General features: G+C 35.5%; 2 protein-coding genes across 2 annotated transcripts in view; one reads left to right on the plus strand and one right to left on the minus strand.

Annotated features, from left to right (window-relative positions):
* The window catches only part of LOC145693559 (26S proteasome non-ATPase regulatory subunit 1-like), a 756631-nt gene that overhangs the window by 76751 nt on the left and 652150 nt on the right, over positions 1-27730 (plus strand). The gene's annotated exons all lie outside the window — the stretch shown is intronic.
* The window catches only part of 5-HT2A (5-hydroxytryptamine receptor 2A), a 102930-nt gene that overhangs the window by 21476 nt on the left and 53724 nt on the right, over positions 1-27730 (minus strand). Inside the window, exon 2 of the mRNA XM_081769648.1 lies at positions 5839-6562. Coding sequence (XP_081625774.1) covers positions 5839-6562 — 724 coding nt within the window. The remainder of the gene's footprint in view (positions 1-5838; positions 6563-27730) is intronic.

The raw sequence follows: 27730 nt of genomic DNA on the forward strand, positions 1-27730 counted from the left end.
GTGCTATGTATTGAGGACCATAACGTACTTGAACAGTAAAAATTGGGAGAATGTCGGGAAAATTGCGTCCAGAAATCCCTCCCATCAACTTTGGACTCCTCTGGAGTGCCCTGGGTAAAAACACAGAATCCAAATGTATCTCGAAAAATACTATAGAGGATAAGAAATGTGTGTACCAGGTTTTATATTACTAGACAAAATAGGTATGATGGGAAATAGTATATTGGTATACAAGCTTTCCCCTCCCATCTATTCCGTCTATCACTGGGGTCAACTTGCATAGTGCATTAGATTCTGATGGTTTTCCTGAGTTCGTGGAAATGACACTACAATTGACTGGAATATGTCTTGTTAGTTTGATAATAGTCTTTTGCTGGTGGGTGAATTTTCCTGAACGGCGTGTCGCATTACCTTAGAACCTGTTACCCTGGAACAGCTTGGACCTTAGCTAACCTTCGACATTTTAAAAACCTGCCCGAAAGTTTTGAAACCAAACGAGTTAGTGTACTTTGCCTCACTGCATCTTCCCTTTTCGTATGGTAAATGTTTTGAGTTGATACCACAGCGTTAAGTTCGGGTTCGAACTCATACGGTAATAGTTCATGTATAGACGTTGTTGAGCACTTATCGCCACTGTACTAAAAATTAACTGAAGGTAACGGCAGAATGGCGGCGTCCATGTTAAATAGTCCACTTACCACACCAGCTTTTGGGTCAGTTTGACTGTGTACGTGCTCAGATCTATCATGGCGTATACGCGCGCCTGCTGTTTGATTTGTAGAAATATTGCAAGACGTATGACTAACCCTTATGACTATAAAAACGCTCTGAAAATGTATGATTTGATATTTCGCATAAAGTGAGTTTTTAGGCTTTGTTGAACAGCTTGGCAACATATCTAATGCGTGCTGCTAATTGTACAGAAGTTAATTAGCTGTAGTTGCTAGAAATTTCTGTATTACTTTATATCAGTGTGATGAAACGAGGAAAATACACACATTTCACAGTAATACTCCTGGGTCTGTCTCTGTAAATAATGATTTGAAAGTGAAATATTTCCCTGATATGGGAGTTTGGTTTGAATTTCGTTTAGACTATTATTAGATGGGAGGAAAAAGACACATTTGATAATTTCAAAGAAAAATAACCGATGGGGATGTTTACCTTTTGGTTAACATATATAATATCACTGTTGTGTGTTACGTAGAAGATGGAAATGCATACTATCAAATAGACGTTTTCAACCTGGTGCTTGCGAACATTAATATAATACAGCCCACATAGAAATCAACAGTTGCAGAATTTAGTTTTGAACATTTTTTTTAAAAGTCAGTTTTTTATGTATTACTTCGAATATTCTGTCTTTCTCTAACACCAATTAAAAGGTTTTTTTTTTTTTTTTTTTTTTTTTTTTTAGCAGGTATAAATCTATGTTGACAATCCATAATTTGTTTATTCTCACTTATGACATCTCCATGATTTTATCTCATATAATATAATATATAGCATATTTTGGTAGAAGTTATGATTGTTAAAACATGCTTTAAGCTATTATTCTGTAGTATATTTTTGGTAGAAATGAAGTGGTACGGAGTGTGTATTACTACTCGTTTAGGTAGTTTATTTTTATGTATGATTTGTTTATACTGTGCATGTTGTTGTTCTAAGTTTTTGATAGTTTGATATTATGTTTTAGAAATACAAACATAATCCTATAAGGAAGTGTGCGAATAAAATAGCTTGCATCTGTTTGGTTACGATTTGATTTTTAAAAATGATCAATATAAACATATGTTTTTGTTAAGTACATTTCCTAGCTTCAAGCAAATCATGTTTTAAATTTGTTTCTAGCTGGGCGTGAGAGATGAAAATGAATAAGCGCAATAATTGTTCTTTACAAAACATAACATTCTTCTTTTAAAAATTTCATAATGAACCTTGTCGCACCTAACACAGTACTACATTACAAGAGTTATTATCCGTGTGTTTGTATAGAATAAAAACACCTACTATCAGGGATGTAATGGAGGGTATACGCGGGTATAAGGCGTATACCCACCTCTGAGTTTTGGAAACTATCGTATAGCCACCTAAAATTCACGAAGTACGTGGGTATACGCTACATTCGATTCATAGTATACTGACTTAATTGAAAAAAAAAAAAAAAAAAAAACTTCTACTTTTCATATACTGTATTTCAAAACAAACAAACAAACAAAATAAAAAAAACAGCTGGTCGTCAGGTTGTGGTCGCGAATGATGTCTCAATTTTTAAAACATGTTTGCGTTTTCGGGCTATGGGAATAGAGTTTTCTGAGAATCTCTTCTATAATGGAAAACCTCACTTGAGCCTGCAGTGGTTTTTCCTCAACATGTCACATGCGCCGTCCTTACCTTCTGAAAGCTGACCTCTGTTACTATAATAAAATAAAGCCAAGCTGATTCTAAACGTTTTTCTGGGAAACTCCTAGAAACTCTTTTGTTTCTACAATTCAGTGGGAGATAGAGTTGAGTAGTGAGGAGGGTAAGGAGTAGGGCGTATATCCAGGTGGTGACATTGAAGTAGTTTTGTTTTGACATAGCAATGAACACAGCTTTCACACCCTCTTTGTATCCAAATTCAAAGTCTATCTATTGGATACAATTTGAGCAAGACAGTACGGGATGGAACCAGTTCCTTTTCAATCGTGTAAGAAGGTTCTGAAAAAAATGAGTCTTTACTTTAGTTCAAGGTTTACGAGGAAATTAATGAATATATTAACGCGAAGAAATCGTTAGCCCTCACAAAAATAACAAAACAACGTGACCTATCGTCAGTCTAGTTGAAGCTTTCACCGTCGTTCCCAACACCATCAAATACGACAGCGGACTTCAGATTAGTACTGCTCATTTGTAGCCGCAATTGACATCAAAGAAAATGGCGACTGATTTTCATAAATACTCAGCAGCTAGTACTAGCAGTAGTTTTTTCGCAACCTACTGGGCAAAACAACAACAAAAGACGAGGTAAAACGGTTGTTTCGTGTTCGTTCAGATAAAAAATATTTGAAGAAAATCTGTTAACAGAAAGAGGTGGAAAACAAAAGTCCAGAAAGACCTAGCGTATGAGCATGTCGTAGCAAATTTGAACATTTCATTTCCTTTTGGGTTGACGAATTAAGAGTTGCTTCGCAATTTGCAAGATGTCCAAGGAGGTGTTAGAAAATTGGTTAGAAAGTAAAAGAGACAATAGCTGTGTAAATTCCGTTGACGAAAATGTTAAAGCAAAGATATCGAGAAATAAGGAAGAAAAATCCAAGAACATGTTAATTTGCAAGCTACTACTTCAGAAAAGACGTAAGTATACTTATTTAATAATTTATTGATTTCACATTATAAAGGTTGTAATGGCACCTCCGGCTTGATGACGATGTCAGAGGAATAAGGTCCTTCGTTAAAGACAGAGCAAAGGAGACTAATTGGGGTCTATAAGTTAGGCACTATTCCGATATTTGCGTGGTGCGAATGAAGAAAAACCTGTCAAGATACCTGATCTGCAAAGGGGTTTCCACACCTTCTTCACTGATTTACTACTATGATAATAATGATTATTATTATTATTATTATTATTATTATTATTATTATTATTATTATTATTATTATAAGAATTTACACCTGTGTGAACGGTCCAGGTTTAAATTTAGCTTGAAACAGCTGTGTGAGTAATTCTATTTTTAAAAAATTGATAGGTGGCCATCCTCACTCTTCTTTGCAAGCTTTTCTTTGACAGATTAAGTGAATGCTAGAATAGTACATCAGCTTATAAGTTCGGATAACGTCCTTTTCAAATCCTTTTATCTAACAGTGTGCTCAAGGTTTAACAATTTAATAAGCAGTGATGGAACACCTTTCAATATCTCAGAAAATGTCTGATCACGGAAATTGTAATCTACCTAGAAGAGCTAGACTTGTATGTGTGTGTGTTTTTTTTTAATTATTATTATTTGCTTCCTCGGTTTTAATTTCTAAAACACCTTAAAAATTCAAATTCATATTTTAAAAGTGGAAAAGCTCGCATTTTTTAGTTTACAATTTTATTTTTTTTTTTTTTTTTACAAAAGACTTTGTTTTTATCTATTTTTCGTTTTTTTTGGGTGTGTATATTTTTATTTTATGTTATTTAACAATCACCAGATACAACTAAGAGTCCATTTTATACTGGATACCTAGACCCTAACAACAATACGAATAACAATGGAAAGTATTTGGGAAGGTATCGGCCACGGCCTGTTTAGTAGGTACTATCCCGGGATTTTTATGGTAGGACTGAGGAAAACCCCAGTCAGGATGGTCGGCAGTGAGAATCGAACCCACGATCTCCCGAATGCGAGGCGAACGCTCTAGCAATTGAGCTACTTCGCTCGGTAAGATTATCGTTTGTGATTTTTTCTTTTTGAATTGCTTCTACGGGAACTTTAGCCTCGATCCGAAAGAAATTATTGGACTAATGTTTTAGATGGGTACGTAAAATCATATGTTAAATTTTTAAATCATGTAATTTTTTGACTTAACGTACAGCAAACGTATAACTTGAAACACATGTGTTATAGTACTTTCTGCATAACCATCTATACGTACTTTCCATATGAAACAATATAGGTGATGAGGATTTCACATACAAATGGACGTATATAACATATAGCTAACGAAGATAACATACATATATGTATGTAATATAAGGAAGACTGTTAGATATCAAACATCCTGCAACGGCATGATGTAACATGTAAGGGCAGTGCCTATGTAGCATACGGATAACGTATGCTCCGTACTGATTTCTGTAGTAAGCAAGAGGATTTCGTATATTTGTACAATATACCGCTGTTCGGAGAACGGATTTTCCTCAGAACACTTAAGCAGAGAGCTAAATAAGATCCTAAATTAACCTATGATACTGTAAGTAATCTTTTTCCTAGTCTCTGGTTGATAGATTAAATGATTTGATAACTATTCTCCAAAATGTACCTCTCCATCCAGATTTTTATTTTTGTTACTTCATATACATAGCCTGCTTGTTCGAATCTTAATAGCGCAAAGACTAATAAGTACTAGAGGAAGCGTTGTGGTTAATTTCAAAAGAAACCGCACCTGTATTCTCAGGAAATACCAAGTTTAAGAGTATCGAGGAAATAGATACGGAATTTCATAAATTAAGTCAAGGTCTCATAGATAATTGTGGATTAAATGGAGTAAGGTTTAATTAAGTCTTGCGTAATTTCCCGAATTTGCCATCTTTTGAAAATACAAGTATGGTTTCCCATGAAATTCATCATACTACAGCTTCTTCTAAAACTATTAGTCTTTAAGCTATTAATGCTCAACGTTAAATTTTCTGCACTTTCCTGCACTGGTAACTCGAAAAGGGCGCCGCTTTCGACTTCGGTGTAATACACTTTCTTTGGTGCTTGTTTTGGTGTCTAATTTCAATTCCCACGCGCTGTAATAGGAAGTATGAAATACCCGATATATATATATATATATATATATATATATATATATATATATATATATATATATATATATATATATATATATATATAAACAAAGGATGAAGCGTATACCCACCTAAAATATTAGCATTACATCACTGCCTACTATCCTTTTCTCCAACTCTCGTTAAAATTAATATAGAAATGTCGATTGCGAGAATCGACAGTTTCACTAACTTCTTTTATTATAGATCATAGTTGTATCACCCATTTTACGGAATGAATCTTCTAAAATTGTATAAAACTATTACTTCAGTGAGTCAGCTACTTAACGGATATTTGTGAAACCGTTGTAAACGAATATGCTTACCTTAGATTAAGACTGGAAGGTCCAACATTGAGCTGCAACCGAAGAGCTTTCAGCTTAAAGTTTCTCGTTTCCCGAGCGATAGATTCTGGTGTTTGCGTCCCTTGATCGCACCGTCCTCTACCGCTGCATCCACCGTTGAGGTATGGCACTGGAGCACCTTCTGCGTCGAGTCCATTTCTTGACGACAGAAGCGCTTGGTGATGGTGATGATGACTTCGGGTAGAACCCTCGGAACTACTCCCAGAACCACCAGCAGCTCGATACAAATGATGGGTCCTGTGTTTCGTCGCGGAAAATCGTCCACCCACACGGAACTGACTTTCTGGATGATCAGCACAAAACTGGGCTTTCTTCCGTAAAAGATGCACTGTGAGGGCATATGACACAACCATAATCACCATAGGGATATAGAAGGCAAATACTGAACCAAAAATGAAGAACTCACGATTCTTGATCACACACAAATGTGGTTCGGGCATTATATTTTTCGGGTTAGTAATCCCCAACACTGTGATCGAACTGGAAATAACCATAGCAAGAAGCCACACTAACACAATTTTGAAACCAACTAATCGTTTCGATGGGTGGCGGGTTTGGAGAGGGTTCCGAATGCCAAGGTACCTTCCAAGACTGATGAAGCACATATGCATGATGGAGGACGAGCACGCTAGGACGTCACACGTTACGTACACGTTGCACCAGGCTACGCCGAATGGCCAGTATCCTGTAAGAAAATTAGAAGTAATTACCAACATTTTAAGAACATTATTGTCATAGTGCACAATATAGTTATTAATTTGTTAATTGTAAAATTTGCAGTGAAAATTTCAAAATGAAGTTTTGTGAAACATATGTTATTCATATATTTAAAAAGAAAAAAGTGGTATTCAAATATTCGTCTTCGAATATTTTTCTGTTGTTCGAATATCCAAATATTCATTTTCAATTTTCAGATTATTTATTACCCGTTCTAGTAATTATTATTGGAATAACAAATCTTCGTAGAATCAATTGTTGGAATTTTAACAACACTAGTCCAGACCCAAGATACAATTACTTTCGAAAACAACTTAACAAAATTAACCCCTAACATTGTTTGTTTAAAAAAAAAAAAAAAAAAAAAAAAAAAAAAAAAAAAAAAAAAAAAGTGGAATAGAGGTCTTAGTGTATTTATATACCTCGCTAACACAGTTAAGTGTTAAATGAGTTGAGTTGATTTTAAGTTTAACGTCCCTTTCAGCAGCGAGGCTATGAGACGGGACCTACTGATTAAAGTGGAATCTGAACCATACAAGCTCCCGTTGGGAATCGAAGCCGGATCTCCCACGCCAAAGGCGCGTGCGCTAACCGCTTAGCCACGAAAAAGCTCTAGGTGTTAAATATGTGTAATAGATTTAGAGTTAAATATATACCTAATGACAAAATGATAATGTATAGGCCTATAGGAAACCATAACTAATACGAAACTGAAAAGGGATGATAGTGAAAATGAAATGAAATCTTTGAGTTTTACTTCCCACGGTTATGCCGGTTAGGCTAAAAGAGATGGTGATGATGAGAAATGAATGAAATGGTGAAATTAAGAAAGTGGGGGGAAACAGAAGAACCCCGAGGAAACCCACGCACGCAGTGTTTGTCCACCACAAAGTTTACTTGGCGGGGGCCGGGATCGAACCCGGGACCCCATGCACCAGAGGTGAACGCTCTACCACTGAGCCACCGCGGTCCCCAGGGATGATAGTGTTGAATGTGAAGTCGTGTTCAAGAAAACTGAATTACAGAGTATAAATTGTGTCCCACTCTACGCTTTTTTTAGGTTACAATTAAGTAAATTTTAAATCTTACCTGCAATCTCTCTTAGAAGGACAAGGTAGAAGCTTTTAAAAGGAAGGTCGAATTTTTGTTTTTCAACATCCCACATATGGAAGTGTGTTGTAAAACAGTATCATCCAAGAAAGTAGGAAAGTTTGTTTCAAGTACGAATAAAGAGATATGATGTAATACAATAATACGAAACTAAATTTGATAAGGAATTAAACTGAATTAGTTCAATATAATGGTTCTAATTATATGTTTTTCTTGTAATTCACAGTACATGGAAAGATCTGTTAACCAAGTGATTCACATTGGCTTTGTAGGCCACTGTTTCTAGCGTTTTCATGCATAGTTTATTAACTTTAAGTTCAAGTGGCTCACAAGTTGTTTGACGATGCTAGATTAACACCTAAACTTCCGTGTCCAGGCACAGATTTATGGTTGACCTGAGTAAGCTGGAGTCTGGTGCAGCATGTTTAATTGAAACATTTGACCAAAAGCGAGAAAGAATTCTTTCATATAAATATTATCTGCTTCCTTTCTGTCTCTCACTTCCTTCATTTTTATACTTATAATTATTGTATTCTCTATCCATCTCATTTTTAAATTTCTAATCTTTTCAAACCAAAGATCTAAATATATAATTTTCTTTGTGTATACTAGAATGGACAACAGCAATTCAATAAGTAGAAATATATTTGAAATTACATTACACTGATTCCGGCGAGACATCATGTGCATCGAATCCCATGCTAAATTGTAGGAGCACGTCTCATATAGCCATGCTGCTGAAAGAGACGCTAAACTCTAATCTATCAATGCATATATATTGCGTTGCTTTTCTTGGGGGGGGGGGGGGTCAGAGGGTATTGAGTAGGACGCCAGAGTATGTTAGTCTGGCTCTGTATCCCACCGGGAATCGAATCCGAAACCGCAAGTATCAAAGACAAACACATTCACTGTTAGGCTACTAATTTTTACTATTTACATTTGAATGACTTCTTTTAAGAAGAGGAAAGAAAGAATAGTTTCTGGCATGATACTATAAGTAATTAGAAACGAGGAGGCTGTGTGTGGTATATGTTGGATACATAACGAGTGATTGTGTTGTTATAGAGCCTGTGAGATGGATATTCTCAGTTTCTCGTGCTCGAAACATAAGTTTTAATTTGACTTTCTGGCGTCATTGGTACGCTAGCTAAGTTAAGGAATCCAAATATCTGTTGCAGATGAAACAACGCTAGTTGTTTACCATACATTATCATCTTGTTGTCCTTGAGTGAAATTTGACAGTGCTCTCGGGGGAAGATTTCCATTTCCATTATCCTAATTGAAATCCACCCAGGTTCGTTGAGAGCATTGTTCTAATCTAATGTTTGTATCCATGAGAAACCAACATCTGATTGAACGGGAGTCTTTTAAAAGTATGTAACAAGCTGCATTGACCCGAACTTACCGGTAGGTCAATTTCTCGTCCATGTGTATCTGTAATTATCTAGGTAATTGCGTAATTAGTGAGTGATAATATATTCTGTAACAAGGAATACAATCTATCTGTGAGCACCGTGTGTTCCATTAGCTAAAGAGAGAATGAAGAAGCCAGGTTAACAAATGGAATGAAGCATTCATTTGCTGTTAAATAAGATGTTTATGGGGACACGTCGCACAGTATTATCCAAATGAAAAGGGGGAAGCTAAATTGAACGTGTTGAAACAAGTGTATCGTGTTATTCGCAATAAGATGTGTTCATGTGTATGTTTCTATGTACGAATGTGTGTGTGTGTGTGTGTGTGTGTGTGTGTGTGTGTAATGTAATGTATAGATCCATACAGAATGTGGCAAAGTAAAAGGAATATATTTATCTTCCCACATGACAGCAAATGGTGTCGTAATCATATAAGCATATGTACTGTATACGCAGAAACTTGCAAGAGTTGCTGTGTATAGACATGTTCCTTATTAGTAGGAATTAATTTGGTACACATACCCACAATTCATAAATCAGTGTATTTATTTCTTAGTAAAACAAATATTTAGTTCAACTTCCTACGATTATGTTCTTTTGGTAAAATAAGACAGATGATAATGCAACTGAATAATGGAAGAATTATGATAATGGAATGATGAAACGGAAGAATTTCGGAAAAGCCTCAGAATACAATGTTATTCACTACAAACTTGTGTCATTGGCTATCGAATTTAAAATGAAAACCGCAGATTTAATAGAGTCAGTCTAGATTTAATAGTGAAAATCGTTAGTCATTCAGGAGCTAAATCAACCATTTACAGATGACCAATGTATAACGTAGGAGCACAGTTTTACAATCAGAGAAATCGTGGCGAGAAGCACTAGGACTAGACGAAAAGAGCTGATTTGGAGTTGAACGTCCCTTCCAGCAGCAAGGCTATATAAGAAGGAACCTACCGATTAACGTGGAATCCGAACCACATGAGCTCCCACCGGAAACTAGAACAAAAGAGATGAGGAAATGATGTAGGATCGTGGAATTGGCAGTGTACGCGTAGTCCTAAATCTGAACCGTCAACTATGCTACCTATGTGATTATTCGCCAGTCACCACGGTCTTATTATTTTATTACAAAAATCAACGTCACGTTATGCGTATGCTCCTTCCCCTCTCCGTCTAGTTTACTAAGAACGGTGATATGACAAATATTCAGTTGCAAATGCCTGAGCTATATGGTACTTTTTTATCCCGAGAATTCGAAAGTCCTAATTTTTACTTAAACTTAACAATTGATCAGACCCTCAAATTATCATATGTCCTGACTGTTCGCATATTTTCGTTCATTATTTTTGTTTTAATATTAGACTGATTAACTATTACGTATCTCACTTTGTGTAATATTGGTTAATTAGAATATTATATATATATATATATATATATATATATATATATAATAATTTTACTGGATACCGCTCATTAGTGATGAGCAAATGCAAGACCAAGACCAAGACCGGGGTGGTCTTGGTCTTGGTCTTGCACATCGAGTCTTGGTCTTGGTCTTGCATGCAAGAGTCTTGCAAGTCTTGCATTTAAGAAATTTCAAGCTTTTCATTGGTAAATTTTACTATGGATATAAGGGATAATAAACTCTACAATGCACCAGTAGTAACGGAAATACAATGTATGTTTCTAAATGTAATATAATTTAATGTTGTGTAAGTATGATGATAGTGTACAACATAGTCGATTACCTTTATTGTTTTAATGGGTGCCCACTATTTCACTACTTATAAGATATGCCTAAATCACAACGTTTCATAATCTGTTTATATTTTTAAAAGATCCAACACTCCACTGGTTCCCAAACTGGGGAGGCTACCCCTGAGACGCATGAAAGAAAATCAGGCGGCACAGATTATTGAAATACCATGAATTGCAAGATTATTTTTACACTCTAAAGGCGCCAGATTTTTCTTTTCAGCCACAATTAGCTAATCCTTGTATTAAACAAACTTCCAATTAAATACTGAGATTTTGTTTTACTGATTAAAATATGCACTCTATGGGGCAAAAACATTCACATTACGCAAAAGCGATTAAAAAATTGCAGACTTTCGAAGCATGGGCATGGAGAAAAAAGAAGATAATTAGCTGTGTTGTACGAAAACGAATGAGGTGGTGTTAGAAATATTAGCAGTAGGAGCAAAAAAGAAGAATTTTAGATATTGTTAAGAGGAGAAAGAGGAACTGGTTAAGATATTGGCTGAGGAGGAACTGTATTAAGCAGGGGCGGATCCAGGACCGACTTCTGGGGGGGGGGCGGTGGGTTGTCATACTACTACTTTTAAGGGCTCCAAACTTTGGAATGGGTTTCATTTATATATATAAAACAAGAAAGTTTCCTCTTCTGGGGGGGGCGATCGCCCCGATCGCCCTCCCCCCCTGGATCCGCCCCTGGTATTAAGAGAGACGTGCTAGAGAGTATTGTGGAAGGAAAGAGAAGAAGGGAGCGAAGCAGACTAGTTGAAGCAAGGTATTAAAACAGAAAATTGCTACGTCAAGACGAAGAGACTAGCTGAGGACCACCGAACGTCGAACGTCGTGTGTTGAAGCAAATAACCTGCCAATAATGGCAGAATAGCTATTATGATGATGATGATATTTTAGTAATATTGACCAAAAAAAGAGTGAGAGAAAATTAAAATAATTATTATTATAATCAAACCTTTTAATGTTTTAGAATAATTTGAGTGAAAACTGAAAACGACTCAACTGTCTATGTATTTTGTGTAAACTCAATTTATATAAATACTGTTAACCTGTATTAGAAATACAAAATAACGGCATCAAACTCCAAGTTATTTGAAGTCTCACTTGTGAATATGGATTACTAGCATCAAGTACCCACTTCGTTGGGCTAAACTAAAATAATAATGATGATATAATTCGTTAGTCAATCACTTTTTTTTAGTATTAGTTAAGCACTCTCTAATATCGGTCATTTTCGATTATTTTTATGTTTCTCTCTCCTCCTCCTCCTCCCCAAGTTGCGGGGCTAAATTTGAATTTAAACGGCATCACAAGTGTCCATCCTGAAAACTATGGATTCGGCACTAATATATGGTCATTTTTGATCATTATTACGTATCTCACTCTCCCCCAAGTTACGAGGCTGAATTTGGTCGTAAACGGTATAGGAAGTCTCAGTATTCAACTCAGCGACCTCGAAAACTATGGATTCGACACTAATATTCGTCATTTTCGATCATTTTTATATATCTCCCTCCCCTCCGCCAAGCTACGGGGCTGAATTTTGATTTAAGCAGCACCGGAAGTATTATTGTTTATTTCAACCATCTGCAAAACTATAGATTCCATTTTAATGTCGGTCATTTTCGATCATTTTTAAATATCTTTCCTCTCCCTCAGCCCTAAACTGCACCGTCAGTGATATGACAGAAACCATCTCAGGTCCGATCCTCATCTATGTTGAAAATAAGATCGAGTTCGGTCGTACGGTTCAAGAGTTAAGTTATATATATATATATATATATATATATATATATATATATATATATATATATATATATATATATATATATATATATATACCCTTCCTCTCCCCCTCACCTACGTTGCTCCGTCAAAGTGAACTGATATATAACATTCCAGGCTTGAACCTCATCTATGTTAAAAATTTGATCGAGATTGCTGGTTTGGTTCAAGTTATTAAGTTTTATTTATTAATTTATAACTCCCCCTTCTCCCTCCCTAAGTCAAAGTGAAATGATAAAAACAGTTCCAGGCCCAAATTTCATCTATGTTGAAAATTTGATCGAAATCGGTCGGGTGGTTCAGGAGATTAGGAGTCACAAAAACAGTCACTTTCAACTTTATAGTATAAATTTATTGTTGTAGTATAATGTTATATCGCTCAATCCTCAATTTGTCGTATACCTAAGGAGGCTAAAAGTTATATTGATAAACAATTATTCAACGTATAAGCATCCTCCAGTCAAATCAAACTTGTGGTCACATGTACTAAGTTTTTGTCAGTCATGAAAATGTTATTTTGATATTAATTTTATGAGCACACATTAAAAGTTTCCAATGGATGCTTGCGTCTCGGAGCCAAGGCCATACCCAGGTAGTCGACACCTATGGTATTACCAATCTTCAATATTACATTTCTCTTTAGTTTTGGAAGAAAAGCACCATTAATATGTTTTGAAACGAAACGAAATATCTAGTTTAACGTCCCACGATTATGCATCGAGGCTAAGGGAGACGGTAATGATGAGAAATGAATGAAATGGTGGAATGAAGAAAGTAGGAGGAAACATCAAAAACCCGAGAAAACCCACGCACACGGTGTTTGTCCACCAAAAAGTTCCCATGGCGCAAGCTAGAATCCAACCAGGGACCCGTATAACCACACGTGACTGCTCTACCACCGAGCCGGTACTTGTGCAAGACTCTTGCGCAAGAGTCTTGGTCTTGGTCTTGGTCTTGCAGGTATGGTCTTGGTCTTGGTCTTGGTCTTGCATCGGGATTCCTGGTCTTGGTCTTGGTCTTGGTCTTGCATGCAAGACTCTTGCAAAAACTGCAAGACCAAGACTCTTGCGCTCATCACTACCGCTCATACTAATCGTTTTATCTTTGGAACTTCTTGTATAAAATAAAAGACAAATTCTGACTAAAGCATAGGCCTATAGTATCTAATAAATAATAGCGTTACAGTTTCTGCAAAGTATCTTTGCCTTCATCTGACACAATAAAAAAAGATAATTAGATAATATATGCTTTGGTCAGAATTTGTCTTTTATTTTTTAATTTTACGGTATTTAGTTCAACTTTCGTTTACACATATAATATTGCTCTCTTCCTTATATATAGTAATGCTACCATATATATTCTTTCTAACTGAATCAAATAATAATGCCTCCGGGTTTTCATCAAGTGAACGTAGTGGAGTATGGCTTTCGCATTTATGTTGTTTCTGGTTTATTACATCACTGTAATACAGGGATGCAAATAAGCAACACAATTTTACTAGCCCAAGAAAAAAGCTACTAGTCCACATCCCACAATAGAAGTCATTTAGTTATCTTCGGTATTATATTAAATACTCGCCCGCGCCAATGAACCACTCGCCCCGGTCGATTGGGCGAGTGGGTATTTGCATCCCTGCGTAATAAATAGAAAAGAATGACTACTGTATATAATTAAATAATGATTTCCAGTGGTTAATTATATTAATTAGTTACTTAATACTTGTGGATCCACATTTAACCTAATGATTTGTGATTATATATAGTGCATACATATGTATGTATGTATGTATATAATACTTAAATGTGGTGGCACATTTCCAGCTAGATTCCAGATTTAATTTCGACATTGCCTTTTCGCTCTTTCTTTTTCCATATTGCTTTCTCTTGCTTCCCTCCTACTCATGAGTTTTGCTAAAATGAGTAAGAGGAAGTTAGAGTTGGATGTCATTGTCGGGTGTTCAGTTCATTGCGTGTGGTTTCATTCCACTCGTGTCTGCTAATTACACCAACAGTCCTTCCTTCTTTCCTAATCTCGCTGTCTGTCTCTTTCTCTCTCTCGTCTCTTAGTTTCCAATTAATTCACGCTCAATTTCTGCTTAAAGCTTTAATTTCTTACCGAGATGACTTGTCTCCCAGAATCGTGATGGAATTAATATTATCCATTCAAGATTTCAAACTGTAAGGAAGGAGCTTTCTTTATGCCCGTTATTTGTTGACTTCAGATTGTATAAATACCAACAGAAGATTTTGGTTGTTTGGCGTTCAGTGTCCTTTTCAACATACAGGCTATGAGACATGGGCCTACAGTTCAAAGTGGAATCCAAACCACAATGCCTTCAAATTTCAAGGCTCTACCACCGGAAATCGAACCCGGGACTCGATGCACCACAGGCCTGCGCGCAGTACCCAATAGACCAGCGAGTAAAGCAACAGAAGATTAACATTCCGTGTTCTAAACCAGATAAGTTTATCTGCGCACAATGTAGATTTGGTATGAGACGATGTAGGGTCAGTGTCTGGGCCGTTCGTGTAATCCAGCATTCTTGGAGGAGGCGAGATATTATGGTGAGAAATGCACTATACTGTGAGGGTTGATCTTGCTTGGTGACCTATGCACCCATCAACTGCACTGGATCCAAATCCTGGTCAAGGTTCGAAACCCATGGTAATAGCATGTCCCGTCCATCATAACCTCGGTGCTACATACAGACGTCAACCTACACCCCCAAAAATACACGAAATACGATTAGTGAAAAAATGTGAATATCTTCGTGACGCATGTGAAGAAATTTATCTAGAAGTAAATTAGACAGACAGAATACATGGTGACAAGACGAGACTATGTTAGTGGAAACATCAATAAAAACGGCTTTATCTATAATAATAATAATAATAATAATAATAATAATAATAATAATAATAATAATACATAAACATTTAAACGTATCGAATAGGAAGATAGTCAACGAGGAAAAAAATACGAAAACGTTAATTAGTTTGGTAAGACTTTGCGACTAATATACAATAAATTTAAAAAAAAAAAAAAAAACTACAGAAGCGTAAGTAACAATATGAAACTTGTTCGGTAACGAGAAGAGGCTGAAATTAAGATATAACAATTTGAGAGATTCTATGTCTGACGGGTAGTTCATACTTCGTTAATCTCGGCATGTAGCATGTAGGTAGCACGATACTCAAGCTGCCCTTACCCCTCAAGTTTTTCTGGGCACACAATTGGCAGAGGTTGGGTGAACCCTTTAGATCGTATTAGGCGATTGGAGAAAGGGAGAATAAATACTGTTTTCACCAGTGATTGAACTTAAGCCGTCCGACTAGCGATACACAATTTATATTAGGGATTAGGGTTTATAGAGTTATCTTAAGGATTATAGAGTTCTGCTTGTGAAGTTTGTGAAGCCTTGTAGGAAAAAATATGTAGGCAAACCGTGAAGATAAGAAGGTAATACCAAGGTCCGCCAAGTTTCTAGTATATTTCCCACAGTAATATTATACAACAGTATACGAAATAGATATTGTGGCAACTAATAGACGATACAAAGCAATTTGTAACACCAAACATATAGCACCAGCGGTGCTGGGTGTCCAACGCTCCATTGTTAGTAAAATTGCATCCCTTCTGCTCAAGGGCGCCCGAAGAAAATTTCCTATGGTTGCTATATTAGGCTGTATTTAATATACTTAGTTTGCTATATTTTGTTTACATTTTCGTGAGCCAGAGGGGGCCCGGGCCCCACCCTCCCCTCCCCTTCGGGTGGCCATGCTTTTGCTACAACATAGCATGTTCGTATTCGTCTTACTGTGGGGCCGTAAGTTGTACTGATCTTTGAAAGTAGGACATGAAGATTCCGAGACTTTGTGTAAAAGCAATAAAAAAATCTGAATAAATTCTTTAGATACCTAAGATATACGTGCCAACTTCTGCAGCGATAAACCTTTGAGAGGAGGTCATTATATCCCTGTATGACTCCTTCTCATCCAAATCTTTCTTTTTCAACTCGTAATATTTTTCGTGGGAGGATTTTTTTTTTTTTTTTTTTTTTTTTTCAGATTGAGTTGATAGCTCTAAACCAGTTAAGCCTTCGTTATGTAAATTAAGTTAGGTGTTACAAATAAGGAGAAAATTAAATACAAGCAAACATAATTTGTTCGTTTAATAGGAAGAGCGTTACCTCTATCTCATGTGTTGACATGTTCGTGAATTGCGTATAATGAACGGCTCTTCTTTTCTCTACAGATGCAGTAATAATTTAATTATGACATCTGATTTAAATTCTGAGTAACTTGATGTGTTGTTGTTGTATTCCATGAAGCAAACATTTTTGCAGAGTTTTATTTTTTAAATAATTAAGGAAAAAAAATAACGTGTAATCACCGAATGATAAATGAAGGAATTTCTTCTGCTAGTAAGATTTCATAATAATTAGCATGACAAGGCAAATTGAATGTGGAGGCTATGCAAACAAGGGAAACCTAGTGTGATTTATCATCAAGTGTTCTGCCTCGTTTGTTACAAGAATTTAGTTTTCTTTCTTTTTTTTAAAGTTAAAAAATGTTGATTGAATGACACGTTTCTTTTGTTTGTTTTCTCATTTAATTCTTCAACGCAACTTTTACCCCCTGTATATATACTTGTCAAACCGTCAACATATGTCTTAAGAGTAATTTGTCGGCAATTTCCCATTGATTTTTTTTATTATTATTTTTTCGTTCGAAAAAGCACTTCTACTTCCCTTCTCATTCTTTAGAAGTGAATCTTGAAAGGTTGGATTCGTAAAATGTTTCTGACAGCTACGTACCAATATTGCTACTGCTGTAGATAGACTTTTTTCTTCCCAATTTTTAGGCCTAAAGAGAGGGAGAGCTATATTGATTTATTGGATTCAGGAGAAGTAACTTGTAAAATAATAAAAAAAAAAAAAAAAATGGCTCCTGCAGTGTTTTATTGACGATACATCTTTGATGAAGTGGAAGTATGGTAAAACTCTTTGCAGATTTTTCTTGCAACTTTGTTGCTAAATATTAAGGCCTATTTCTAATTCTATTGATGATGTGACATCCATTTCAGCCGTTCTAAACGCTTTTTCCAGAGGAAATTAACCGCAATGAGTATATCCATTGTCAGTACAATAAACAGAGGTTAAAGTGTGATGGACGTAAGGTTTTCACGTTTTCCTCTATGAGGTTGAGAGTGAGTACAAGTAAGATCGAATGTTTGCTTGTGTTATTCGCAAAATGTCACGAGCCAAGTAAAGGGTTCTTTTCACAGCTAGGGCCGGATTTAGCATTTTGGCACCCCTAGGCCCAATAATTTTTTCCGCCCCTAGTCTGGTTAAAGTTACTTTCCTAAAAACCTTTATTAAAAAATTACATCAGGCCTATATGTTAATTGCTTAAACACCACTCCACGATGCAATTTTATCATTGCAAGTTTTTTGAGGAATTTACTTGGTTCTGGGCTTAACAAAATACTGTTAATTTATTAACAAAAGATTGGTGAATAACTTTGGTTTTGTTCAATTTAGCCATTTGGGCAAATAAATAAAAAAAAACTAGTAAAAAATAAGTAAATAAGTAAAAAAAAAAAAAAAAAAACAGCCAGTTCTCCCGTATTTGAGATCAATGTTGTAACGAAGTTGATGCATAATGCTGAAAAATAGTTTCTTTACCAACAATTATTTGTTCCAATGAACTTCAAAATCAGAATGCTTTATTAGCCTGATTTTTTGTAATCAATTCAAAAAATTTGTTAAGTTATGGCTATTTATTTTTATTTCTAGATTTTTTAAAATTTTTTTTCTCGGCCGTGCGCCCCCTGGGAGCTTGCGCCCATAGGCCCGGGCCTATTGGGAAATCCGGCCCTGTTCACAGCACATTACTTCTGAGCCACGGCGTTTCTTCATTACGGTGAAAGCAACTATTTGTAGGGAGTGGACAGTATTAATGTATATTTTGGAGTGGAAAAGGTTACGTAGGCAAAAATAATTTATGTATAGGGTGACCAGACATACTCTTTTTAAGAGTATTATACTCTTTTTAAGAGTATTATACTCTTTTTGAGGTTCATATACTCTATACTCATTTTTCTTCCCAAAAATATCGAATTATACTCTTTTGTGGTATTTTCAAATTCATTTAACCTTTAATGCATTTTCCCATTGAAAATTGCATTTATTTTCTGTAAAAACTTGGACGTTGACAACACTTCTTAGTACTTCGTAGTAGCAGACCCGCTGCGCTGTGCTGCGTTTTTCGTCCTCGTTGCATTGTAGAATTGCCAGATTTTATTTTTGCAAAAGAAAAAAATAATAATATAATTTGCAAAAGAAAAAAAAATAATATAACTAAACTGTTTTTATTCGTTAGTACTAATACTATACTAAAGACGGCAAAATTAAAGTGATAGATTTATCCATACTTTCAAGCTTTTAATTATTAAATTGTTAATTAAATTGATTGAGTACCTGGAAAGATTTATATTTTCGGAATTTATATGATATTCCTACAGTTCATGGCACGGGGTTTTGATTTCCCTTTAAAGTGAGTCAGTTCTTGGTAGTGGGAATCAGCAGTGATTATTATTCTAATTAACGTGCATACGTACATTCAATCAATTATATTATTCGAGGATTGGAAGGATTTATTTTATTCACAATGACGCGAGGAAAATGTCAGTATAATCAAGCGTTTGAAATAAGCTATCCTTGCGTTAAAAGGACCCGCAGTAACGATGTTTACAAAACATGGTGCACAGTATGTAAGAAGGAGTTCTCTATAAAAAAAAAATAAAGGGAAATATGATATAGAACAACATATAAAATCTAAGTCGCACACTGAATGCTTATCAACGTCCGAAGCAGGTTAGTTGGATAGTTTTTTTCACCACAGAATCTTCAGAAGAGCTAGATTTAATCGACTAGCACTTGTGTAGTCATACCATAATCTTAAACATAACCACTCTTTTAGAAGCATGAAATCAACAGTGAATAAAAAATTTGCATGTGCGAGAACGAAAACGGAGGCTTTGTTAACAAATGTGGTGGGAGTGTTAAAAAGGCTCCTTTCTTTGTTGTTGCTTGTGATGCTTCCAATCGTAAAGCAACCAAACTCATCCCTATTTTAGTACGGTACTGTGAAGTAGATACTGATATTAATGTAAAAACATGTCTTCTAAAAATTCATAGCATATCAAATGAAACCTCGGAAACTGTGTCGAACGTATTAATGGGTACATTACGTCAGTTTTGTTTGGAAAATAAGGTAATCGGTTTTGTAGCTGATAATGCACCAGTAAATTTTGGAAGCATAAAAAATAAAACAGGAAACTTGCATAGCGAACTAGAATGCAGGTTGAAAAAAAAATATGTTTTGCCTATCGGATGTGGGGCTCATATCCTTCACAATTGAATTTCTGTGGTGTGTTCGAGAGTAATACTGATCGATGTCGAGAATTTGGTTTTTAAAATATACAACCATTTCAGTATTTTTTACTGTAAGGACAGAAAATTTGAAAAACTTTTGTGAGTTCATTGGCTGTCATTATGAGGGTATTTTGTATCACTCAAAGACGAGATTCTTGTCTCTGCTTCCGTGTGTAGAAAAAATTATACGTCAGTATGAACCACTTAAGGGATACTTTTTGAGTGATGAAAATGCACCAATAGCTATAGTCAATTTCTTTCGAGACGAAACAAGTGAGTTGTGGCTGTATTTCCTGCATGCTCAGCTAATCTTGTTCACTGAAACAATTACAAAAATTGAGAGGGAGGATATAACAGCGACTGAAGTTTCTGTTGAATATATTGAACTTCTGAGGAAATACAAAGATAGAATTGAACAACACTTTTTTTCCGTTTTCTGCTAGAAATTTACTTACGAAACTTGTAAAAGAAGTTAATATAAAAGAGGAATATGCCTACTCAGTGTCAAGAAGGTTTTGAAGTTATAACATACTTAGAGATGTGGTCACAACATTTTTTCGGAGAAGTAAACACGCTGAAACATTTACTACTTGACACATCAGTTACCTATGAAGAATTTCAGAAGTCGTTTGCATATTTCTATGAGCAGGTAAAACATGTAGACAGTTCGTTGGAATTAAGTGATAATGATATTTTTGACACTTACTGTGCAATATCCAGATGTGTTAAAGAACACCTTGAACAATGGGGAGAGAAAAGAGAGACAATGATGGGCAAATGGAAAATAGTGTACAAAGATTTAGTGCGGGCTGGGTCAAATTTAAAAGTGATTGTGCCACTCGTGCAATTCTTGTTTACCGGGCACTAATGTTGACTGTGAGAGGCTCTTCAGTGCTATTAACACTTACTGGAGCGAGGAAAAAAGTCAACTCACAGTGTCGACACTGGAACAAGTGATGAAAGTAAAGTTCAATGTAAGCATGACCTACGAAGAGTTCAGACTGGCAATAAAGGATGACATTAACTTACTCAAGAAAGCAAGATCGTCGCAGAAGTATGAATGATGGTGAGTAAAACTGTTTTAAGTATTTAACTCATTTGCATGCGCATTGGATAAAATACTGTAATTCATCTTGTCTTCATACTTACTGTCAATTTTTTGGATATACTCTTTTGGATTTAAAAAAATCTGGTCACCCTATTTATGTATGATGTAAACAAATGTGTCAATTGTTGTTATGCGAGAGGTGTAAACAATATGATAGTGTTACGGTCTTCGAAGGAAGAGGTGCATTTTATTATATTTAAGTATGAGCGTGTTGTATTTGAGTACGAATGATACTACGAATGATGTATTTGAGAAAAACTGATCTGAGCAGCGAGTGACATCTGAAATTAGTGAAGAGAGAGATAGAGAGGTTATTATTATTTTAACTTCTCACGATTACACTTTGAGTCTAATGTAAGTGATGGTGATGATCTGGTGGTGGAATGAAGATAATGAAAGGAAACGGGTGAACCCCGAGAAAACTCATCCACACGGTGTGTGTCCACCACAAAGCCTACTTGACCCAAGCTGGGATAGAACCAGGGCTCCCACGCACCAGAAGTGGGTGCTTTACTTCTTCACTTAGTAATCACATTTTTATATTTACCTTCAGAAATGCGGCCAACCTAGTCAGGAATTCCTTGATATTAGAGAGCCTACTTAAAATACCTGTTGACACTATAGACTAAACTTGGTTTCTGTTTCAAATACACTTTTAATAAAATGTTGGTTGATTGCAGAAACTAAATCCAGTTGACTTCGGACGGAAGTCAATGGAGAGCTTTTGTGAATGTGACATTGAACCTTCGGGTTTCATAGACAACGGAGTTAGTTGATTGGACTAATATAATAGTTTCTGTTCGTATGTCCGCTATTTGTGTAAATAAGCAGGTTTTTGTTATTGTGCAGTTAAGAGGCTTTACAGCCGCAGATTGTAGAAGATTTTACATCCAGCGCTATCTACTAATTAAGGAAATAGTACAGTTAGTGAGATTTATAATAGAATACACCAATTTTATAATTCTCTTGTTAAGATTTACGTTGAATTTTACAGTTAGTTTTTTTTTTTTTTTTTCAACGTTTTCCAAAATACTGCCAAAAGCAAATGTATAGGCAGTGTAGTTTCTCAGTTTTCAGCAGAATTTTACAAAATTACATAGCACCATGTTATGCACTGATTTTTTTAACATTGTCATATAAAATGAAAGTTTCGAAAACTTGAAAATGCTATGAAAATTCAGCTCGTTTAAGAATCACCGTACAAGAAAAAAATCTGCTGGAGTAATGCACTAATTACTGGAGTTCTTAAGGGGGGCAGACTAAATAATAGATGCATTTATTTTGTAATAAACAGAAAGTGTAATTTTAATGACTTTCTGTAAATTCCACGTTTCTACGTTTTAGTAGTATGACCTGGGCGATGATGAGCCACCCACTTCTTTTATATGGTAATATATGTTTGTAGCATGTGTTACAAATAACTTTCCATCAAATTAAACAATTCTTTAATTATACCTTAGTAGACATATGCACTTAATGGAGTGGGGCCGCGGTGGCTCAGTGGTAGAGCGTTCACCTCTGGTGCTTGGTGTCCCGCGTTCGATCCCAGCCCCCGCCAAGTGAACTTTGTGGTGGACAAACACCGTGTGCGTGCGTTTTCTCGGGGTTCTCCCGTTTCCTCCCACTTTCTTCATTTCACCGTTTCATTCATTACTCATCATCACAGTCTCCTTTAGCCTAACCGGCATAACCGTAGGACGTAAAACTCAAATATTTCATTTCATTTTTTTACTTATGGAGTCAGTGCTAGAACTCTCACCTCTGGTGTCTGTTATTTCTGGTTCGATCCTAGGCCATGTGAGTTTGGGTGGACATCATCATATTCATGGATTTTCTCGAGGTTCCCTCGTTTCTTCTTATATTCACATTCCAGTAGTTCTTTCATAGTCGTTCCCTTTCTTTACCGCTTTTCTTTTCTATATATGACTTAACATTTCATGCGGTGATCGGACTGGATATAAATAAAACGATACATCGTAGGCATTTTGGTTAGGTCACTATATTTTTTGTCATCTCAACTTTTCTTGATACTCCAATAAGAAAATTAAAGAAAAAATAATAGTCATTGATTGCAAATGACATAAAATATACTTTCTCAAATTCTCAACTAAAACTTATGCTTTTCATTAGAAACACAGTTTTACATACGAAAATAACCACCTCCGCATATTCCACGAGATACAATTGGAGTATGCTTGAAGAACGCGACGGTATACGGAGATAGTTTTTTTGTTTGAACATTATCATTTCTGAGAGTTATCTTCGTTTCCTTTAATTGCTGCAAGTTCTCATTGTCAGTAACGACGCATTCTTCCATATTTTATTTCGTATAGTTCGATTAGCAGCTCTTTAGCCTAATAAAATGGGTAAATATTTAAGCGACTATACACGAAAATTGACAAAATTATCTTTGTTGTAAACATTAAGGTTCTCGAAATGAACTTTATTTTCTATCCTTAAAAACTATACGGATTTTGTACTGTTTGGTAATTTGCAAGTATCAGTTGTTTATTTCATGTAATATTATTCGACCGTGCATATGGTGAAAGAAGTGTATATAATTCATTGAGCGCTGTTGCTGTGCAGTAATAATTGACATGTGAACGACCTGTTGCATTTTAGCTCGTATTTGTTTTGGAATCGCGTCGGTTGTTTGCACGTCAATCATGTTGGTTGTAATTGTATACGAGGCGCCTACATTTAAAATGCTAATTTTTCTTGCTGTTAATTTCCCTTCCAACATTACGCGCAGGGACTTTCACGAAACAAAAATAGCGGGAAGGTGCTCCAAGTTCATCAATGGCAGATAAATATAACTTACAGTGTATTGTGAGATGTGGTGTTCTATGAGAGTATAGTTCATAAGTAGAATGGATCGCTGTCTAATGTATGTTGATAAGGCATAGTGATGTAACAGTGATTCAGTTATAATTTAGTTGGAACTTTACGCATCTTTAGTATGAACTATATATATATATATATATATATATATATATATATATATATATATAATTTTAAGATGCATCTCTGTACATTATTGGTGCTGTCAGTACTTGTATTTGTGCAGTTACCAGAAAAGAGTTCACCTGTTCCATACATGCTCTGCTGTCAGTTTGAGTTCCATTTTCGACTTAACGTTCAATGGATTTTTTTTTTTTTTTTAGCGAAGATAAGAGAAAAAAATATGATAGGCTATTCGTGCAAAAATCAAATAAGAGATTTAAACGAATTTAGGTATGTTTCATAGCCCCTACGTACCGAAAACTTATTTTTGAATGTGTATTCGTCCGTCCAAATGTATCTATATTCGTTATGTTTCATATTCCTATATAAATTTTGAACTTTCTCTGTCAGATTCTTTATTTTTCCCCACCTCAAAAACATAAGAATAGTTAGGGTGAAAATAATAATTTCTCGAGAACGGCTCTAGCAATGCTCATTATCTATCATAACTCGATGTTTCATTGACAACTATACATGTTATATTAGCATTTTTAGGGGGGAAAAAATCCGGACGGTGCAGGTTACTTTTACGGGTTAGGTGTCTTCGGAAAGTCTCAAGAAAGTACTCAAGTAATTTTGTTCATATTTTATGAGTAGTTCAGTAATATTTGGGTGAGTAAAATGTTCAGTATGGTGTCCCGTATCTTTTAGTGTGTATATGTTTGGGGGAAGGTAAGAAATATTTAACCAATGAAGAAAATTCAATATTGCACAGGAAACCCTGGCCGTAACATGGCAGTTGTTAGTTCATGTAATATTATTTGCCCGTGCATATAGTAAAAGAGGTGCATGCAATTCATTGAGTGTTGTTGCTCTGCAGTTTTAATTGACATGTGAACGACCTGTTGAGTTTTAGCTCTATTTGTTTTGGAATGGCGTTGGTTGTTTGAGTGTCAATCATCCGTACAGTGCTAAATACCTGTAGGAACTATATAACAGCCGGCGTAGGAGTTCCAAATCAGGTGGTACACACTTTTAAGAATAGAGTATAGTTCAAGCTTCATTAGACCTATCATTGTCGCTGAACATACATGATGAACAAAATTAAAACAATCAGCAACTGCAACTATTATCCTATGTCGACTTGCATTATTAACAACTAGAATATTGTAAATAATAAATAAATTATAAAATGAGGCTTTCCAGTATTGTGTCGATGAACATTGCCAAATAGATGTCTGTATTCGAGGTCTCCGAGATCAAACACTCAGCCATTGCGAAAGATTTGAAACTGTGTTCCTAATCGTTAAATGTTTTTCTCCATCTCAGGTAACAGTTCCATATTTGAAGTGCTACAGGTGCAAACGCCCTGCCTAACATTGAGTATCCGAATCATTAACTAATTCTTTCGCCATACACGTGATCCGTTATTAGATTTCCATTGGCATCAAAAGTGAGAATATCAAACATTAAATGAAAAGACATTGTTTCATTTGAAAGTCTCAAGTTTAAACCATTCGTTAATTCTCATAAAACATCACTTAACATTAAGAAAATTTTCTTATACCTAAAGAGGTATTTTCACTTATTTCTGATCGATTCAGTTGAACTAAACGTCACATTCGGCTCAGTCAACTGTGTAAACAAAGCTTTGACTCTATCACTCATCGAGCGAAAACGACAAATTGACTTTCAACTGAATCGGACAAGGTTCTCTTTCCTGGGATCTATTCGATCTGATCGACTGCCATGGTCAGATCTCCTAATGAAAACACACAACACGGAAAACTTCTGTGGGGAAACAGTAAAGTAGAACGCAAGTTCTTATCACCAGATATCGTGAAGTCGCCAAAATGAATAATTCTATTATAACAGTGCATATTGCTCCAATAGTTATCTTCTTACACGTATCTGAAATTGCCGGTTGACTTCGAATCGACCGGAGGAACACAAGTCGACACGCAGAATTCAGTTTTGTTTCAAATAATTAAATAGAATGCAGTGATCTGGTTAGATCTATTCGATTTAGCAGCAATCGAATAAAGTTACTAATCTTGCGATAAAGTCAGATAACTGAAAATAGGACTTCACTGGTAAAATCGATATTAGTCAACGTAAATAAATTATTGCTCGCAAATCTAAACATTGTACTAGATGTTTTCGAAACATATACCTAATGTTGTAATTAGTTAAAGTACAAATCCATCACTAATAATGTCATATGTAACCTTAACTTGATTTCCCAAGGTGCAACCCAAATGTGTTTTTTTTTTATCGTATGTAGTTTTCGTGTTTTTTTTTGCATTTTTAGTTGTCTGTTGTGCCTTACGGTTTGAAGGAAGATGGCAGTTCTGAAGCAGAAATTACCAATACATCTCCATTTGTTCTATATATCTACTTGTCTCTTCACATTGCTTTCCGTTACTTCGACATTTTCTTAATTAAATCTTCGCGTTTCTTTGCTTTTGTAGTAGCTTTCTTTGTCTGAATCGAATTATTTGCGTCTGTGTAATCGGATTGTGCAGATAACAAATGATAGCGAGTTTTGCCTTGACTGCTGTTTTCATCTCGGGAAGTTTTTTGTTTATTCGAGCTTCTCGGTTTCTGGGATTCTTTGAATTACTTTTTAGTGTTGACGCGCTGTTGTTTGTTTCTCAAACAATTTTAGCATTGAATTAAAGTAAAAACCATTAATTTATGCCTTTTATTCATCCTTTAAAGCTGCAGACTGTGCGCACAATATGAAGATTACGCCTACCTATGTCTTTCCAAAGCTTTCGTGGCAAATGAATTCACCTGACTCCAACAATATGTAATGTTAAGAGCTAGAGACAATTTGTCGAGTCACAACATACATAATAAGCAGTACGACATGTAAAATAATACATCTCGCTATAAAATGTAGAACAAAAGCTTAAATAAATGTTTTTCGAGTTGAAATGAAGATGTAGGTTTCTGGGTGCGGAATAAGCAGGATAAATTTATGATCTCTCTTTGTAAATGTATCTTGTTTGTCTTAAGGTGCTAATATATTTCCGTTATTATTCGATATCCAGAGAACATTGTGATTCAAGAGAATAAATTGGCAATAATTCAAATGTTTCGTTGAAAGTCACATCTTTGATACAAAACAAAAAAAGTCGACCACAACATTGTGATTTCATTGTAGAGAATGCTTCAGTTCTGAGTCGTATAACTGTTAGCATAGCTTATCACCAAGGGCGCCGATCCTGGGGGGCCGAGAGGGCCCGCCCCCCCAAAGCTCATATGGGCCCCATATTGTATTTGTGAATATACAATATTTGGCATAATTGGAGTGCAATTTGTCTTACCTTCTGCACCTGAATGTCCCCCCCCCCCTCAAATTTACAGAGAAATCGGCGCCCTTTCTTATCACAAGTATTCATAGAAGAGTTATAGGTTTTGTAAGGGAGTTAAAAAAGAAAAAAAAGTGTCACATGTGTTATTAGAGGAGCAGCTGTCCAAGTCTGAAATGTGTTAATTATATTCAGATTCTCCTACTATATCTGATGAAGCATGTAGATGCTATGATGCATTTCATGT

The sequence above is a fragment of the Thermobia domestica genome, chromosome 8, assembly GCF_964235325.1.
Source record: "Thermobia domestica chromosome 8, izTheDome1.hap1.1, whole genome shotgun sequence".
Lineage (NCBI taxonomy): Eukaryota > Metazoa > Arthropoda > Insecta > Zygentoma > Lepismatidae > Thermobia > Thermobia domestica.